The sequence below is a fragment of the Canis lupus genome, chromosome 24 (genome assembly GCF_011100685.1).
Source record: "Canis lupus familiaris isolate Mischka breed German Shepherd chromosome 24, alternate assembly UU_Cfam_GSD_1.0, whole genome shotgun sequence".
Lineage (NCBI taxonomy): Eukaryota > Metazoa > Chordata > Mammalia > Carnivora > Canidae > Canis > Canis lupus.
Window position 1 is genome coordinate 2,557,189 of NC_049245.1, and position 18,254 is coordinate 2,575,442.

General features: G+C 44.5%; 1 protein-coding gene and 1 long non-coding RNA gene across 9 annotated transcripts in view; one reads left to right on the top strand and one right to left on the bottom strand.

Moving 5' to 3' along the window:
* Window positions 1-11,125, top strand: part of LOC111092255 — a 147,100-nt gene extending 135,975 nt beyond the window's left edge. Inside the window, exon 4 of the long non-coding RNA XR_005377472.1 lies at window positions 10,971-11,125. This is a non-coding gene — a long non-coding RNA (uncharacterized LOC111092255). The remainder of the gene's footprint in view (window positions 1-10,970) is intronic.
* KIZ (kizuna centrosomal protein) overlaps window positions 2,032-18,254 on the bottom strand; it is a 131,852-nt gene continuing 115,629 nt past the window's right edge. For 7 of the 8 annotated variants that reach the window (XM_038571427.1, XM_038571426.1, XM_038571428.1 and 4 more), the window contains 4 exons: window positions 17,685-17,789; window positions 14,906-15,002; window positions 4,521-4,564; window positions 2,032-2,174 (listed from right to left, as the gene is read on the bottom strand). In XM_038571427.1, the coding sequence (XP_038427355.1) occupies window positions 2,071-2,174; window positions 4,521-4,564; window positions 14,906-15,002; window positions 17,685-17,789 (350 nt within the window). In that variant the 3' untranslated portion in view covers window positions 2,032-2,070. Of the gene's footprint in view, window positions 2,175-4,520; window positions 4,565-14,905; window positions 15,003-17,684; window positions 17,790-18,254 lie in introns of those variants that run through there. The other variant, XR_005377470.1, reaches the window with a different exon arrangement.

Below are 18,254 nucleotides of genomic sequence, written 5' to 3' on the forward strand. Positions count from 1 at the left end.
TCCCCCACGATCAGATTCTGGTTAGGAGTTTTTGGAGAGAACATCACACGGGTGAAGTGTCCCTCTCATCACAGCAGTGGAGGCATGATGCATACATAACCTCTCACTGGCAACATTCAATTGTGGTCATCTATTATTTTCCAGATGGGATCTCTGTAAGTACCCTAAGAAATGTTCCAGATGCTGTGCCTGCTGTCCTGAGATCTCACCCCACTGGGCTTCACAAGGGATGGGATTTCCCTGATAACCGCTTCCCACCTTTTTGTCCTTTTGAGGAATTGCCAGTGTTTTCTAAAGTTGTTGCACTGTCTCACATCCCCACCAGCAGTGTATGAGAGGTTTTCTCCATATTCTCACCAACACCAGTATTACTTTTTTTTTAATTAATTAATTTATTTATGATAGTCACAGAGAGAGAGAGAGAGAGAGAGAGAGAGGCAGAGACACAGGCAGAGGGAGAAGCAGGCTCCATGCACCGGGAGCCTGATGTGGGATTCAATCCCGGGTCTCCAGGATCGCGCCCTGGGCCAAAGGCAGGAGCCAAACCGCTGCGCCACCCAGGGATCCCAGTATTACCTTTTTTGATTCTAGCCATTGCAGTGGGAATGAGGATACCTAGTGATATTTCGCTGTGATTCTCACTTGCATTTCCCTGATGACTAATGATGTCCAGCATTTTTTCATGTACTTGTTGGTCAAATGTATATTTTCTTTGGAGCCATGTTGATTCAGATCCTTTGCTCATTTTTAAGTTGGATTAGTTGTCTTTTTATTATTGAGTTATAAAAATTCTTTATATATTATGGATACAAATCTCTTTTTAGATAAATGATTTGCAAATATTTCTCCCATTCTTTTTGCTTTCCTTTTTTTTTTTAAAAAATATTTATTTATTCCTGAGAGAGAGAGAGAGGCAGAGATACAGGCAGAGGGAAAAGCACGCTCCACGCACTGAGCCCAATGCGGGACTTGATCCTGGGTCTCCAGGATCAGGCCCTGGGCCAAAGGTGGCACTAAACTGCTGAGCCACCAGGGCTGCCCTCTTTTCACTTTCCTGATGTGTCCTTTGCAGCAAAAAAAGTTTTAATTTTGATGAAGTCTAATATATCTGTTTTTCTCTCTTCAGGGCTTTTGGTGTCATAACAAAGAAAGCATCGCCTAATGCAAGGTCACAAAGATTTACATTTATGTTTTCTTTTAAGAGTTTTATAATCTAGCTCAGCTCTTATATTTAGGTACTTGATCTATTTTGAGTTAATTTTGTATACAGTGCAAGCTTCATTCTTTTGCAGGTGGCTATCTAGTTGACCTAGCACCCTATGTGGAAAGACTATTCTTTCCCCCACTAAATGGTTTGGTGCCTTTGTGAAAAATTAAGTGACCATATATGTAAGGAGTTGTTTCTGGATTATCAATTCTAAATTGTATATATTGATATTTTATTAATCTGTATGTCTATTGCAGTCCCACACTGTCTCAATTACTACATTTTTAAAAAATTTCATTTATTTATTAATGAGAGACAGAGACAGAGAGAGGGAGAGAGAGAGAGAGAGAGAAAGGCAGAGACACAGGCAGAGGGAGAAGCAGGCTCCATGCAGGGAGGGAGCCTGATGTGGGACTCGATCCTGGGTCTCCAGGATCAGGCCCTGGGCCGAGGGTGGTGCTAAACCCCTGAGCCACCTGGCCTCCCCATTACTATAGTTTTTAAAGTAAGTTTCAAAATTGGGAAATATGAGTGCTCTGACTCTGGTTTTCTTTTTTAAGACTGTTTTAGCTATTCTAGTTCCCTTGGATTTCCATATGAATTATAGGATCAGCCTGTCAATTTCTACAAAGAAACCAACTTGAATTTTGATGGGCATTGCATTTATCACTTTGTTTTTTGATGACACTTCAAATGAATATGCTATTTATGTTTATGCCATGAAATTTCGCTCCAATGGCAATGTGGTCCCAAGTTTTCCCATTAAACAATTAGAAAGCTTAAAATGACATGCTTATTTAGGACTTTACATACGAACACAGGCCTTTAGTTTCCTTAACGACTTTATTTCCAACAGTCGTTACTCAGTCATAAAAATCATCAAAATCATTGGCGGATGTGTTACGGTTTCTAGGACGTAAAGCAGCTTCAATTTCTGAGTTACTGTCATCAGACTCACCCCAGAAGGCTGGAAAAGAAAACCAGACAGCTATTTAACATCTCTCCACTCTGATCAGCTTGTCTTCAACAGCCAGACAAGGCCTGCAAAAGGCCTACCAGGGACATGGAGGGATGAACCCAACCACATGTGTCTGGAATGTGTGTCAATACTGCACAAATGCGAACATTTCAGTGTGTTCTATGGAAAACACTGCAGAATATTTCCTTCCCTTCTTGTGACCACCTCCTTACTGTAGGACGGGGGTTTAAGACCAGGGAACCATAGAAGCACAGCTAGCTAAGTATTTCATCAGACCGGGGACCACCTCAGCTCTGCTGCTCTGGCACTTTGATCTCCTCTGGTCTTCATAAGAGCAGATGAGAGAAGGGAAGATGTGGTGAAAGGAAAGAAGTGAGGTGCATACTGAGACCAGGCCTTGGGTGCACATAGCTTACTTGGGAGGTGATCCCTGGGAATGATGGGAGCAGCTAGAAGAGTGACACAGGAAGCAAGAGCCCACAGCGGGGTGGACAGTAGACAGGAGGCTCAGTCCTGAGGGTACCCTCTGAGACACTCAGAACTCTCCTCAAACTGTCCCAACAGAGCAAGGAAGTGGGGTTATTTCCCAACCTACTTCCACTTCTCATTGGTTGAGAGTTATTCTCAACCAGGGCACCCAGTCCCTGGCACTCTGGGCAGCCCCGTGGGGATGGTGCATGCTTCCAGGGCCAGAGAAAGCCCTCAGGCTGAGGCTAGCTGCCTGCAGTGGAAGGCCACGGCTGCCTGCAAACGGTGCTGCGATCTCCAAGATAGTAGGACAGAATGTGAGGGGGCATGGTCTGCTCAGTGACCATCTCCACGACCACTGTTATCTCCATGGGACTCACTGCCTGCCACTCTGTGATGATGGCTTATATTGAACCCCATTTCATCCTTGTACCAACCTGGGAAGGCAAGTATGACTGCCTCCATCAACTGAGCAAACAGGCGGAGAGGCTGTGACCACCCTGATCACAGCATTGGTGGGTGCTCCAGCCAGGAGTCCCATCCAGTATGTCTGACTTACACCTACACTCTCGATCAGGGCCCACTGGGAAGGGGGTCTAAGCAGACAGAGTAGGGGAGCCCAAGCTCCAAGGGATATGCCACAGCATTAGCATGCAAGGTGGAGGAGGTGCTCCCTGTGAGCTGAGGGTTCAGAGACGAATAGGGGCTCAGAGTGCGAAGGAAAAGGGTAGGAGCAGTATGAGGAAAGGCACAGAGGTACAAGTGTGGTATCCAGGCACACCTCATTTTCTCTGTGCTTTCAGAGATTGTGTTTTTTACAAATTGAAGGTTTGTGGCAACCCCACATCAGGCAAGCCTACTGGTGCCATTTTTCCAATAGCATTTGTTCATCTTGTGTCCCCGTCACATTTTGGTAATTCTCTCATTATTTCAAACTTTTCCATTATTATTTCATTTCATACAGTGACCTGTGATTAGTGATCATGACTCGCAGAAAGCTCAGATGACAGTTAGCATCTTTTAGTAATAAAGTGTTTTAAAAATTATTTTAAATTATGTTAATTAACATTTTTTTTAGACATAATGCTGTTGCATACTTAAGAAACTACAGTATAGTGTAAACACAACTTTTATAGGCACTGGGAGACCAAAAAATTTATTTGGTGTTATTACGATAATGGCTTTATTGCAGTGGTCTGGAACCAAGCTGCAATGCCTCCGAGGTATGTCTTTATTTGGAAAAAAAATGACTTAAGTCACGACCAGAAGAAGACAAGACCTTGCAAGGCACTGAGCTGGAAACAAGGGAAGGGATAGACTACAAGGGAGAAAGTTACAGACTCTATCCTGCACATAGTGGGGGACACCAGCAATTTTTAACCAGGAAGGTAAGAAGGTTCATTGAGGTTTTGGATGCTGGTGGCCAGGTAGAGGACAATCAGGACTTGGGGAGGGACTGGATATAAGGAAGCCAGTTAGTCTAATGCAAGAGCCCTGTCATGTCATGAGCAGTGGGTACTTGTGGGCACTCGCTGTGAGGTTGGGGACAGAGGCAAAAAACATTTCATAGGTAGAATATACCCGTGTTGACAACCAAGTGGATGTGGAGGCCAAGATACCCTGTGCTCATACTTGCAAATTAGAATGCTAAGCCATCGTGGCCCGTGGCCCCTCATGTGTCGTCAGGTCCCTGCCCTGCCACGGAAGAATGGTGCCTCGAGCAGCCCTCCCCTCCCCTCAGAAATGGGGAGGTGGAACGGCCCCCTGTGATCACAGGCACACTTCAGGCTCCTTACACGATGATGCAGAAAACAAATAGAAGGTCACAAACAACTCTTGATTAAAGCACAAAAGGAATCCTCTTACCTTTAGACTCTAAATTGGTAGTTAATTTCTTTTCGTTTTCATACCTGAAAGATAAAGAAATAGCCTAAGTCCTGAAAAAAAAATGACAATCAGACTGATATTTTTACAATGAGTGCATCAGCAAAGAAGCACGTACGATGCACGGAAAGGCCAGATATTTTATGTGTGCTCTCCAAGTCTTAAGAACAAGAAGAAAATGTCAGGACCACAGTGGCCAGAGGTGCTCGCTGATGCTTTGGGGGGTGGGTCCCTACTGTGACAGCATCACTCGTGTCCCTGAGCGCATTCCCTACTGGCTCTGCAGAGACCAGGTCAGTCTGTGCCTGCCGCTTGCAGCTAGACAACGAGGACATGGTCAGTGAGGCAGAGCACCGACTTCCCTCTGACAGCCCTCTAAAAACCACAAAATGCCAGAGCTTTGGCACTCTCAAACAAGCTAAAAGTCAAGTACCTGAAGTAGAGAATCCGGGATGGAATGCAAGAAGCTAGTGAGGAAGTGAAGACTCCTCTCCATCAAGCCAGTGATGGCAATCCTTAACAGCTTAGTAAGGGAGTGCAGAATAAACTCCCATTGTGCTTACAGAAATGCACTAAGGCACGGGAAAGAAAGACAAGGATCCCGGGCACCACTGTGTAAGTTTCTAGGTGTCACATGCACAAGATGCTAGTGTTTATGGCATCAAATACTAGCAATGTGGTCCTGGCAGGGTATCTGCTAGCATTTACATTTACAGATTATTTCATTAGAACAGATTCCACCCAGCCTTTTAGTTGAGTAGAATGAAGAAAACAGTTGCCAATGTGCACGGTCTGCTCCTGACCGGGACTCAGGTCCTCTTGACATAGGAAACACTGTTAACTCACCTTCTCCCTCCCTATGGCTAACCTGTGGCTTAAAAATCTGCTCTTTGCCATAGGTAATATTATTTATGTTTTTTCTTCTGTAAAATAAGCTCCAGTCAGGTTATTACTTTCTAGGCTCAATATCTTTCCACGCTTCCTTTAAACTTGGTACCTGTTTCATGATCTGCCATGACCACCTAGGGGCCGGAGCTATTTCCCCACGAAGAAGGGGCACCCCCATGGCCATCTGAGAGGGTCTGGCACTCACCAGCAGACATGGAGGTGGCAGAAAGGTGCTGCGCACATGGATCCATCTGACATGAAGTACTTAGCCTACACACCGCCCCCCCCCCCACACACATACACACTCTAAATGCAACTATTGTGTTGTGTGTCTACTGTTTACCTACTTCCCATTTCATGAGGACACTGGTCCAGAGGCGGAGGGCAGAGGTTGGTTATAACAATGCTGGTGGGGTACAGAGAGGATAATTTTCCAGCTGTAGCAAGGAGAGCTGCAGGGGGAGATGGGGAGAGAGCCAAGGGCTGGGAGAACTGTGAGAACAGAGTGGGTGGTAAGTGGCTGTAGGACCCCTGAGAAGGCAGGGTACCTCCTGGGCTCTGCTTTTAAAAGCTGAAGCAAACCTGGGACAGAGGAAAGGGGGATGCGGTGAGATGTGGTAGTGGAGCCCTTGGCAAGAGCAAGTGCAGAATAGCCAGTGAGCACAGGCCAGATCCCAGGGTGGAGGTTGGGGCAGCCACTTCTCGGAGCTCCAGAAACATGGCCAGGGCTCGCTCTACTTGGTTGCCTTCAAAGCGTCCTGTGGTCAACATGTCCATTCATGACCAAATTCACAATCTCCCCAGCGTGGTTCCCTTCTCCTGCCAGGCCAGGCCCCTCAAGTCTCTGTCAAAGGCACCTGGACCCTCTGTTCCCTCCCCAACTCCTTCTACTCCTGGACCCTCCTGCACCCAATCAAGGCCTACGTTCCACCAATTTATTTTCTAGTACTTCCTGAAGTCATTGCTCTTCCCTCTAGGCTGCCACCAACTATCCAACTACACCATCATCTCTTGCCTGGACCTTTGGAACAGCCCCTGATTGATGATGCCAAAAACATCATGTCCCCTGTAGTCCATTTTCCACTCAGCAACAAGAGTGAACTTGTTGAAACACAAGCCTGATTATCTCCACTTCATCGCTAAAGCCCCATGACGCCTTCCTATTGTTTTTTGGCAAAAGCCCTGAATCCTGAACAGCACCTCCAAGGTTGATCTCCAGACTTGGGTGGGCCCTTCAGCTCCTCATTCCTGCCCTCCCTCACCGCCACATTGAGTCCTCATCCAGGTTGCTGTCTCACACTCATCTGTGTAACTGAAGCATATATGATCACTCCCCCTATAGAGTGTGAACTCCACGAAGGTAGCGACTGTACCTGTTTCAGCTTACCTGGGTAACCTAGTGCTTTGCACTTAGTGGGTGCTTGGGGCTTACATATGAATGAAAAGAGGAACCTCACCAAGAGCAGGGCCCTGCTTAAAGACCCCTAACCAATATTTGCTGACACATTATTTGATTGGCATATTTTTACTTATGGGACTTCAGAATCAGGTTGTTGAAGTTTCTTACTGGAAATGGGCAAGAAATATGTTGCAGAACTAATAAATGCATGTAGTTCACCCACTGAGAAAGGTGGACAATGCTTCCAGGTGTTTCCTATTCTATCCCCACACCTTAGGGGCAATATTTTTTTCCCTGTGGGAAACCATCTCTGCACGCCAATGTGACACCCCAAAGTTGATCTGGAGTGTCACAAATCTCAAATTGATCACACACACAATTCTTTGGGTCAACAGTTCTTTCTGAGCTGCACCTAATGTGTAAAGCTAAGATGAGACCATGGTGGGAGAGCTTTCCCTGTAATACTGGATATAGCCAACTTGTTTAGCTACTATGGTCAGTAAGAGAAAGAACACTTTCACTTCGGAGGGCATAAGAAATGGAAGAGTTAGTCTTAGAGGCCATGAGATAGGGTCACCATATTCTATCACATGTGTTTGGAAGCTTGGAATCTGACTGCTCCACTTTCTTTGAGGGCAGGGAAGAAACATTTCCATCTTAAAAAGCCCAGGTCGGCAAAGGTTTGCTAATAAAGAGCCAGAAAGCAAATGGTTTGGGTGTTGTGGGCCATATGGTCTCAGCTACAACTACTCACTTTGTGTGCTTGTAGCGTGACAACAGTCCCAGTGGACAATGTGTAAACTGACAGACATGGCTGCATTACAATTCAACCTCATCTATAGGCACTAGAATTTGAATTTCATAGAACTTTCAGGTGTCGGGGATCCCTGGGTGGCGCAGCAGTTTGGCGCCTGCCTTTGGCCCAGGGCGCGATCCTGGAGACCCGGGATCGAATCCCATGTCGGGCTCCCGGTGCATGGAGCCTGCTTCTCCCTCTGCCTGTGTCTCTGCCTCTCTCTCTCTCTCTGTGTGACTATCATAAATAAATGAAAAAAAAAAAAAAAAAAGAACTTTCAGGTGTCGCACAATATTATTCTTTGGATTTCCCTCAACCATTTAAAACTGCAAAAATCACTCTTAGCTTGCAGGCTGCACAGGACCAGGCAGTGGCCAGGCCAGGACTTGGCCCTTGGGCCACAGCACACCATGCCTGCTGCATGGGTGACACGCACCATACTTGCAGCCCACCAAAGGGCCTACCTTTCCTCTGCATGGGTCTTTCATGGGTAACTTTTGGAATCGAAGATAGCAGACTTGATTTTTCCCCTAAAAGTTTACTTTTAGACTTTACTTCTAAATTCTGCAGAATTTCCCAGGAGGTTTGGTAATTTCTCCCTTAGTGAACACCACATACCCATGAAGGGGACTCTCAATGGTTAACCTCCTGCCATATTGGCTTTATCACATACCTTCCCTCTGTCTATCCATTAAGCCATCTTATTTTTTGATGCATTTCAGTAATTGTTTATAAATTTCTCTGCCATTGACAAACCAGATTAGGACAACTCTAATCAAAGTCACTTTTGTTCTCATTCTTGCTAAACTTAAGAAGTTAAGGTTGGCTAGGGTCTTAACAGGTTTTATTGTAAGAACAGTACCTGGCACCTACATATGCAATCATGGTGACAGAGTATTAAAGAATTATGTGTGTCAACTGTTCATTTTATAGAATCAAAAGGCTAGAGTCACTTAGTCAACACAGTCATCATAAACACAAAGTTAGAAGGCCAGGCCTATTGTAAACATGAAGTTTTGCTTTGTGGAACCAGCAAGCAGAGGCAAAAATGAGGTGTGGAAAATCTATGAGTTTCTAAGAAATCTATTAATAAATGATAGCTGAGCATTTATGGATTATCAATCCAGCACTTTCACTGTATGGGTGGTGGGGCCCAGAGAGGTTGAGTGAAGGGTATGTCCCAAGGCATACTGAGCCAGCAGATGGTGGGGCAGAGGTGGGACAGGGCTCCTCCTGTAACACTGAGGCTTCCCAAAGGCACACGCGGCAAACAATTGTCTCCATGGGCACTTGTGAGAAGTGCTCAAACAGCAGGGTGGGGAGAATCTGGGTTGGGACACCTAGTCCCAACCTGGGACAGCAGGATTGCTGATGGGAGACAGTGTCAGCTCTGGGGCCAGACAGCGTCTACGCTCAATGCTCGACTCTGGTCCCTGTGTGGCCCTGGGCAAGTTCCCAACCTCTCTGAGAATCCCTTTTCTGTCTGCAAAATGGGGTAGTAAGGCCTTCCTTGCAGTGTTCTGCTAAGCTTTGAGACAATCCTGCTCAACAGCCTGGGTACAGCAGGCCTTGGGGAGCAGCACTGCTGCACAGTCAAGACTTTTGGGAGAACAAGGCACATGCTTGGTTTAGTGATGTACAGTCATGGGGTCTAAGTGGAGGGGACAGGTCCTCTGGCACAGTGGCCAAGGAAAGGAAAAGTCTGGGTCCAGACTGAAAAGAAACAGGCTCAAGATGCATGAAGTCTCCTCCTTGAGGAGCCTGATGGGTAGGAGCCCTGAGGACAGGGAAATTGCCTCTGCCAGGCCCGACACATGCAGTGGGCAGAGGCATCTCATCTGCAATAAGCTGTTTGTTCGTCTACCCACTCATTCACTCACTCATTCACTCTCTCATAAATCTCATACAGGTGACACTACACATCAGCTCTGTGCTGGCCCTACAGCAACAAACAAGACACATTTGATCTCTGTCTGGGCCTCTACTGCTCCAGTGAAACCAAATTAAGAATGTGACACAAGCCAAAATAAAAGGCAACTGTGGAATGAGCTGAGAATTGACGGCAGCTAAATTGGGTGGCAACATCCAGGCCCCATTTGTACCAAGAGCCCATAAGGCCATGTCAGGTTCAGGACCAGGAGCCAGACATCATTTCTCCAACAGACAGGATGGCAGTCTGGTCAGGACCCCAGGAAGGCACTCTTGGGTGTATGGGTGTGTATGGGTGTGTAAGTGTCCACACTCATACACTGCAGAACGCACGAGCACACCACATGCAGTCAAAATGGGTCTCCCTTTGGAAATGTGAGTGTGCACCTGGCCCTCCTCCTTCCACACACTTGTGTGGACAGAGACATTTGGACATTTGTGGAATGCGTAATTCCCTGTGGCTGGGGTACGTGATGCCGTCTAGAGGTGAGGGCATCTAAGACAGATGCTTGAGTAAATGGTGGGGCTATATACAGATGCTCACTCATTCAGCAAGTCCAATAGTTATTGAGCACTGGCAATTGAGGAAAACCTCCCAAGCCCCAGTGAGGAGCTTACAGTGGGGGCAAGGTATTTGCAAATGGCTGCCACCCCTATGCTACAGATGACACTGGAAGTAGCCACAGGGCCACAATAGGGGCATCTATATGACCAGATCCTCCGCTTTGGAAACTTTTAGAACGTTAATAGTTAAGCCTTGACAATCTAGTAGGCATCAGCCACACGGTAGAGTGGGGCAGAAGAATTCTGGCAAAAGAGGAGGAATAGAAGCCGGGGCACATGACACAGCAGGTTGTATGAGGGCATGACATGAGGCTGTCCAGTGGGCACAGAGACATGGAGGAGCAGGCAGGGGGGCACTGCAGACTGTAGGACCTGTGGTGGTTGAGCGGGGTGTGGGCAACAGGAACCATGAGGGTTCAGCAGCAGAGATGCAACCTTCAGGCTAGTGTGTCAGACACTAATTCTTGGCCCTGTGGGAAGAGGAATCTGGAAAACAGCCAGATCTGAGAGATGTCCTAACATTAGTAACACAATGACTCTCAACCTCATGGTCAAGATCATTATTTTAAAGGAAAAAAAGTGTCCACAGCCTGTAAACAAACTACCCAAGTTATTGTGACTTTGAGGTCATGTGTGGAGTCTAGCAACGAGACTTAAGATCCTGCTGAGGGCAGGGTCTATGGTGTCAGGGACAATGAGGAGGGATTCCTAGTGGGAAGTGCCCTTCCAGTTCTAGGGTCTCACTCTGAGACTGAAAATAACTAAGTAATGGGAAGATGTGATCTCAAAACTCTGAATTCTAATTTTGAATGATTTGACTGCTAGCTAAAATAAATTATTAAAATGTCTCCAACAGCATCTTCAGCTAGAATTTTCCTCAAAAAAAGACATATTTCTGAAAAACCAGAAGGCATAAAACAATTCAGAAAGTGAAGAAAAAAAAGAAGAAAAAGAAGAAGAGGAGGAGGAGGAAGAGGAAGAAGAAGAAGAAACAACCCACAAGTATGCAAGTATGCCAACCAATCTCTGTAAATGCTAACTTTAAGTTTTAAGGGCTGATGGAAGGCGGACAGTTTTAATTTGACAAAGTCCGAGCGCCCCCTGATGGTTAGCTAGGGACCCTGCAGCAAATGCCTTTTTTTTTTTTTTTTTTTTTTAAGCTGCCTAGAGTCCACTTGTTAACTACTTCCTTTCAGTTAGTCAAGCAAGTGACTGATCTTTCATGCTCTGTATAGAAAAAATAAAGTGTGTGGGTTTGTGATGAGAAACAGGTAGGATATTTAGGCAGCTGCTTACTTAGTAGAATTTAAGGGGAATGCAGATTTGGTAAGCCAGAGACGAAGAATGGGAGCTTTAATAGGAAACCTTAAAGCACTCCCAGGAAAACCACATTTTTATTTCACTGGAATGGCTTCCTTGTGATCTCTGTGTTATCCCAAGGGAAAAGGGCACAGTGACCAAGCAGGAAGAGAGAGAGCAGTCCCCACCACAGCATCAGCTGCAGCCTGGCGCCCTCCGCTGGCCGCTCCCGGCTGCAGGGTGGGCAGGAATGCCACCCACAGTGGCCCTGCCAGGGTGCTGCAGCTGGGTGACTTCTGCTACCTTTCCCCCAGGCAATTATGTTGCAAGCACACATCCTTTTCTTTGGGTAAAATGTTATCTCGATCCAGCCGGTAAACTGAAGTTACACGGCAGGCTGTTAAAATATACTCTCAATTGAATAAATGGATCGGGAGCGTGAAAAACGCTTCCTGGGGAAGGTAAAGCGAGACAATGTTTGCAGAGGAGAGGAAGCTCTGGCATGCACCCCTGAACAAAAGGGAACAAGTGGTCTTTACTCAGAGAACGGCTTCCTATTAGGACTCACTCCTTCGTACATTATGCCTTTCATCCCCACTCAACCACAAAATGATTTTGCTGAAGCAAATACAATGGTAGAAAAAGATTTACACTGAAAGAATCTTTAATAATAAACTGTTGCCGATCTGCCTACTTGCCCGTGATTTATAATACAATAAACATCGGATTCTATTACGGCTCATGCACTGAAGCTGCTGCTCTGAAAATCGGAATATGAAAGCACCCAGATCCCACCACCATCACAATGAAATGAGCATGTATAAATGTGCTAAGAGTATCTCTTTGCATCTTTTATAGCTTGTGTGTATTAATCTGCAACGCTTATTAAGAAAGTCATTGCTATGCAAAGCAGCACCCAATCTCTTTCTCTGGCTTTTCAACAGAGTGCACTGTTTAGCCAATAGGACGGACCCTCTGGCCCTCATTCTGCATTCATCACAGGCAACATTTGCACAATGTATCTCTCAAAGGCGGCTGAAAAGAAGGCCTTAATACTCATGTAAACAACTGCAAACCAATTACTTAATGAATCAGGCCCACACATAATGAGGTGCAGACAAAGAGCTATAAATGCATTTTTGCACCCAAGCCGCTGCTTTAAAGTAAAATCCCTCAGCTGTAGTTTGGGCTTAACTAGCACATCATAATTATTGTCTCTAGGACATCAGAGGAAGCCATTTTTTTTTTTTAAGGTCCAGCAGGGCTTTTTTTTTTTTTTTCTTTTTTTTTTTTTGAGGTTGCTCATCAGCTCACTGACAAAATAGAGCAAAGAAGAATTTTTAAAAGTGCTACAGCAGCACTGCACTGTTATGTTTATTCTCAAGTACTGGGTTTCGAGACCACTTGTAAAAGCAATAAAGCACAAGGAGTGACTGCAGTAAGTGGGATCCTTAAATGTAAGCCTCTAAGAAATTTCAGTGAATCCAAGCACAAACAGCAAACCCAGAGCTCTCCAAAGCCCAGGGTGCCGTACTGACAACACCAAACCCAGCACAGGAACCACACCATGTCCAACAGCACGCCAAACCCACACACTCAACGCCTGCACCTTTTCATCACTGGATTATCAAGGGTCTAGACCAAAGGTTCCTTGAAGGCCTTTTTTTTTTTTCTCTCTCTTAAAGGACTTGATGAGATGACCTGTAATTCATTTAGAAAGTTAATTTCATCCAGGAACAATAGGTCTCTGCCTTGGAATGAAGGGGGAAGAAAGTGAGAATTTAGTGAAATACAGACACAAGGCTGAGTAAATTTCCTGGGGCCCAGCTGCTTTCTCAATGTATTTTAAAACTGCGTCAAGAGCATATATATATAAAGACAAGTTAAGGAAGGATTGAGGTTTTTAGTGCCTCTATGATATAATGGAAAAAGCACTTCTAACAATCTTTAACAACTACAGATGTATCATGGAGCCAAATGGTAACAGGGAGCCCTGAAACCACCTGTAGAACTTACTACCTTTTAAATTTTCCTTTAGAAGACCCAGAACTTGAATTTATCCAAAAAAAAACAAAAAACAAAAAACAAAAAACAAACAAACAAAACAAAAAAACTTTAACACTCTTCCTGTCCCCGTGCTTCATTTCCTCCCACTTCCTTCAAAAACAAGGATGAAAACCCAGGTACTAAAGATGCTGGTTTCTGATAACCACATGAGTAATTTTCTAAAATTGAACTTGTCAGGTTTCTAAATGCAACAATCTAATTTTATTTTATTATTTTTTTAAATACTTTTTTTTTAAAGATGTTATTTATTTATTCATGATAGGCACACAGAGAGAGAGAGAGAGAGAGGCAGAGACACAGGCAGAGGGAGAAGCAGGCTCCATGCAGGGAGCTCAATGTGGGACTCGATCCGGGTCTCCAGGATCAGGTCCTGGACTGAAGGCGGCGCTAAACCGCTGAGCCACCAGGGCTGCCCAACAATCTAATTTTAGAAGATCAATCTCATTTTAAGATATTCCAGGTCCTAAAAATATTACAATGTTTTTCACAATATAAGTGAAAGCAGGACTTTTTTTTTTTTTTTTGCGTTTAAAAAATACGTTTCTGGATCAAATCACTATCTTATGGGACATTATATGTGACATTAGAAATGTGATGTTTCTGTTTGAAAATTTCATCAGGATAAGAAGTTAATTCAAATATAACTCAATCATCTAAAGGACAGGGTTTTAATTGGGAAATGTTATCAAAAAAGGAAATTTGTGTGGTTTTAAACAACATGTAGCCCGAAGCCAAAACAGTAAGTATCTCCTCAGGCAACTGCTTCTATTCCCATCAATAAATTCTTTCTGACCCAACGCCACTGCCCCGTCAGTATTTCATGTCAGTGACAAATCCAGCACACAACTGGCCAGCTCACTTATTGTTGTCTGGAAAAGTTATGAGAAGGGCTACAGTTCCCCAAATGTGAAAGGATGAATTTTGTTCTTTATGGACAATAAGCAGGGAAGAAGCAGGAAAGGAAAGGGTAACCTGGCCCAAAGGCTTGGTGAAAAAGAGGAATACAAAAACAAGTCCCCAGCAATTGCCAGTATACATGTCAGCCGCCTCAGGAAGAAGAAACAGGCCACTTTATTTCTTTTAAGGCCCGAGGTTTTCTCTCTGCCCTTTTCCGACACACTCCATTATGTGGTCTCTAAGCAGCCCTACTGCGAGCAGCTGTAGCCGCTAATTTGTGGTTCACTGAGGTGTCAATTGAGTCTTAAACCAACGAAACAACAGCTGCAAAACAATGCTTGGCTCTGGTGCAAATATTTTCAAAGGTAGACTGAAGTTTCGACTGTTATTTCAGATCAACAAAAACCCAAACCCTAACCTTCCCTCGAGTCACAACAACAAAATAATATGCAGCCAGAGTTTCATTCATTAACAGAGTGACATTTCTCTTCTTGTCGCCACTGTTCAGAAAGGCTTTCACGACTTTACCTTGACAAAGGACTTTCTTCACTCGATGAAAAACTAGCCTCTGAAGCAATTTTGTTAGTTGTCTTTGTCTTGAATGTCCCGCTGCTAATGTTCAAACCTGTGATAAGCACAAACGTAGAGAGTGAGTGCTGGCCACCACGCAGTGAAGGACTGCGCTGAATGGAGCAGCAGCCGCACAATAACTTTGGTGAAACAAATGTCGACGGGGAAGATGCTGTTCAAGCCACAGCAGGCAAGGGAGCTTCTGAGGCCAGGAACTACATGTTGGCAGAATACTGAAAGGAAGTGTGTGTGTGTGTGTGTGTGTGTGTCGGGGGGGGGGGGTGGTCCTGTGACACACAGCAGTCACAAAAAGTAAAAATCACTCAAGGAGCTCTAGTTTAAATGACCAAGACACACGTGTACACACATGGGTGTCTCCCCTGGCACTAGGCACTCACTGATAATTCACCTTGTAACATGAGGACACAGCACTGAGAGATCACCAAAATGATGGGTGCTAGGAACCAGGGCTCAGAAATCACTGATTCCCCAGGATGACAGTGATCCCTCTGTCGAATCCTCTTTTTTACCATTTTGTGGAGGAGAATGAACCTCCATTGAAAGCTATCAAGGCCACTCATTAACCAATCTGGAAAGGTTGATGGGGAAGACACACAATCCACCTCTTCCTTGCAGGTGGGGGGAGGGGGTCGGACCACCCCTGTATCCTGGGCACCTTGGATGTGTCAGCTACCAATCTGATTCCAAAGTGGTGGTCACAGGTGTCACAGATGGAGGTGCATGGGCATCGCTGGGAAAGGCACTGGCCGAATTTCTGACCTGTAACCTGCTCCCCCTCACAGGACCTTTGCAGCCAAGTGATACTTAACAAGGTGTCCACATTCATCTGAAGAGAGTTCCCACATGCTTAACAAGACAAGTTCTTGAAAACAAAGGCAGGAGGTTTAAGCAGCTTACCTTGGTGACAGGTCCAGAGACAGAGCCTAAGACATCTGATGCAAAAAGTAACTGAAGTCTGCACTTTTTCCACAGTTAGACATAGGGGTGGCTCCCGAGCTCAGGGCCCACATCCCTCCTGCTACCCTGTAACCAGGCTGTGAGGTCTAACATGGGTATGTGGCTTCCATTTCCCTCTGCCCTCCCCGCCCACTTCCCCGCTTTTCTTTGGAGCTCAGAGAAGTCCCTAGGAAAAGGTAATGGTGACCAAAGGTAAAATATCAGAAGCAGCATCTAACTGTGATGACAGCCAGGACCATGAGAAGTCCTGTGATCTCAGTGCTAGAAAATCTGGAATCTTGCAAAACATACAGTGTCATTTCGAGGGTAGAGAGAGGAAATTGAATGTAGGGGTGCCTGACGATACAACCTATCCTGTTGCTTATGAAAAGGTTAATAAATGAATATATTGATTATTACTATATTAACAGTACCAAATTGTCTGATATACATCCAAGGGACTATAATTTCCTGTCTAATTTACTGATCTTTTGAGCCTGTCCAATTAACTATCGCAAATACACTTACCACAAACAGACTGGTGGTCACCTTCCAAACGGGTGTGTTTGCTGACTGGCTGTACTGCTCTGAGAGAAGCATCACTCTCTTGGGGCCTCATTTGTAAAATGAGGGGTCAGATAAATTCTTTCTTTTTTTTTTTTTTTTAAATACTTTCTAAGATCCCTCTGGACTTGAATTCTGTGACTTAAATGTGCAGAAGGTGATGAAAAGCCCAGGTGAGGGCTCACGCATGCTGTATCCTTCCCAAGTGCTAAAGACCTCCACCCAGGCAGAGGCCCTGCTTTCTACGGCAGCAGACTGCAAAGTCTCACATCTGCAGAGTTCAGACTATCACCACCACCACCACTCTCTGAGGACTTTAACAGGCTCTATGCTAGGCCTCCGTGAATCCTCAAAACACCCAAAATACTGAACTTTGCAGCAACTGATTTGAACACTAATACTATCTAGGAAATAGCTCTCCAAAGACAGAAAGCTAAGTTTAATGCACCATAAGTATGTCCCTCAAGAAAAAAAAGAACTATCTCATGAGATGATTGAGCAATCTAGATATGGACTGGGAATTACATGATATTAAAAAAAATTATTTATTCCAGTAGGTGAAATTGCAACATGGTGGTTTATGTAAAAATAAGAAAGTCATTAAAGCATTCTTTAATGTATTTACTTTAACAAAGGAGCTGAGGTGACTCATACTAAAAAAAAAGGTGTAATAAGAGAAAAACCACTGAAATCAATAAAAATACAGGAACAGAATATCTGAGAACAAAGAAAATTACAGTTACAATAAAAATCCTAGGTTGAAGGAACTACATTTAAGCTTAAAATTTAGCTTTACTGGGTTTTTAGAGTATTTTCTTTTAAAGAACCCCAAGTCCCCCAACATTCTGGAGAGGAAGGTAGCCCAGCATGATGCTCCCACTGATGATTAAGAAACTGGAAGATGTGGGAAAAAGAAGGAATTTGGCAGTGTCTCCAGTGGTACTTAGTGACAAGTTACTATTATGACATACCAGTAGAATCTGAGGGTCTGTTTGGACCGTTGCCATGCTGGGGGCCAGCACAGATCCAGGAGGGAAGACTGCCAATCTGTCGTTCATTAAGAACAGAAAAAGTACTGGTTTATTTTGACCTGGTGACAGCTTGTTACAAAGCAATCTCCAGAAACCTTCAAAGGATGAACCCTTGCCTGAACATACCATTCACTGCCACCCTAGGTCCCCTGGACACTGGTTTTGAGTGAATATGCCCCGCTTACCTGACAGCTGTAAGACAGAAACATCTGCTTTTTGGAATCTGTCTTCAGTGTGATTTATATTATCCTGAAGGGTAGACTGCTTCAGCAACTGATAGGCTTTTGTCTCTACAGATTTAAAAAAAGATACAGATAGCTGGATATACACATGTAAAAGAATGAATTTGGACCCTTGCTTTATACCACAGACAAAAATCAATTCAAAGTGGATTATAGACTTAAAACACAAGACCTAAGACTATTAAATCCCTGGAAGAAAACATGGCACAAGAGTTTCAGGACATTGGACTTGGCAATGATTTATTGGACGGCACCAGAAGCCTAGTTGACAAAGTTAAAAATGGACAAATAGGACTCTAACAAACTTAAAAACTACTGCATGTCAAAGGAAAAAAAATGAACAGAGTGAAAAGGCAACCTACAGAATGGCAGAAAATGATTGAAAAAACAGATTTGATTAGTGGTTAATATCGAGAATATATAAAGAACTTCTACAACTGCACAACAACAACAACAAAAATGATCCAATGAAAACATGGGGAAAGAACTTGAGCAGACATTTCTCCAAAGAAG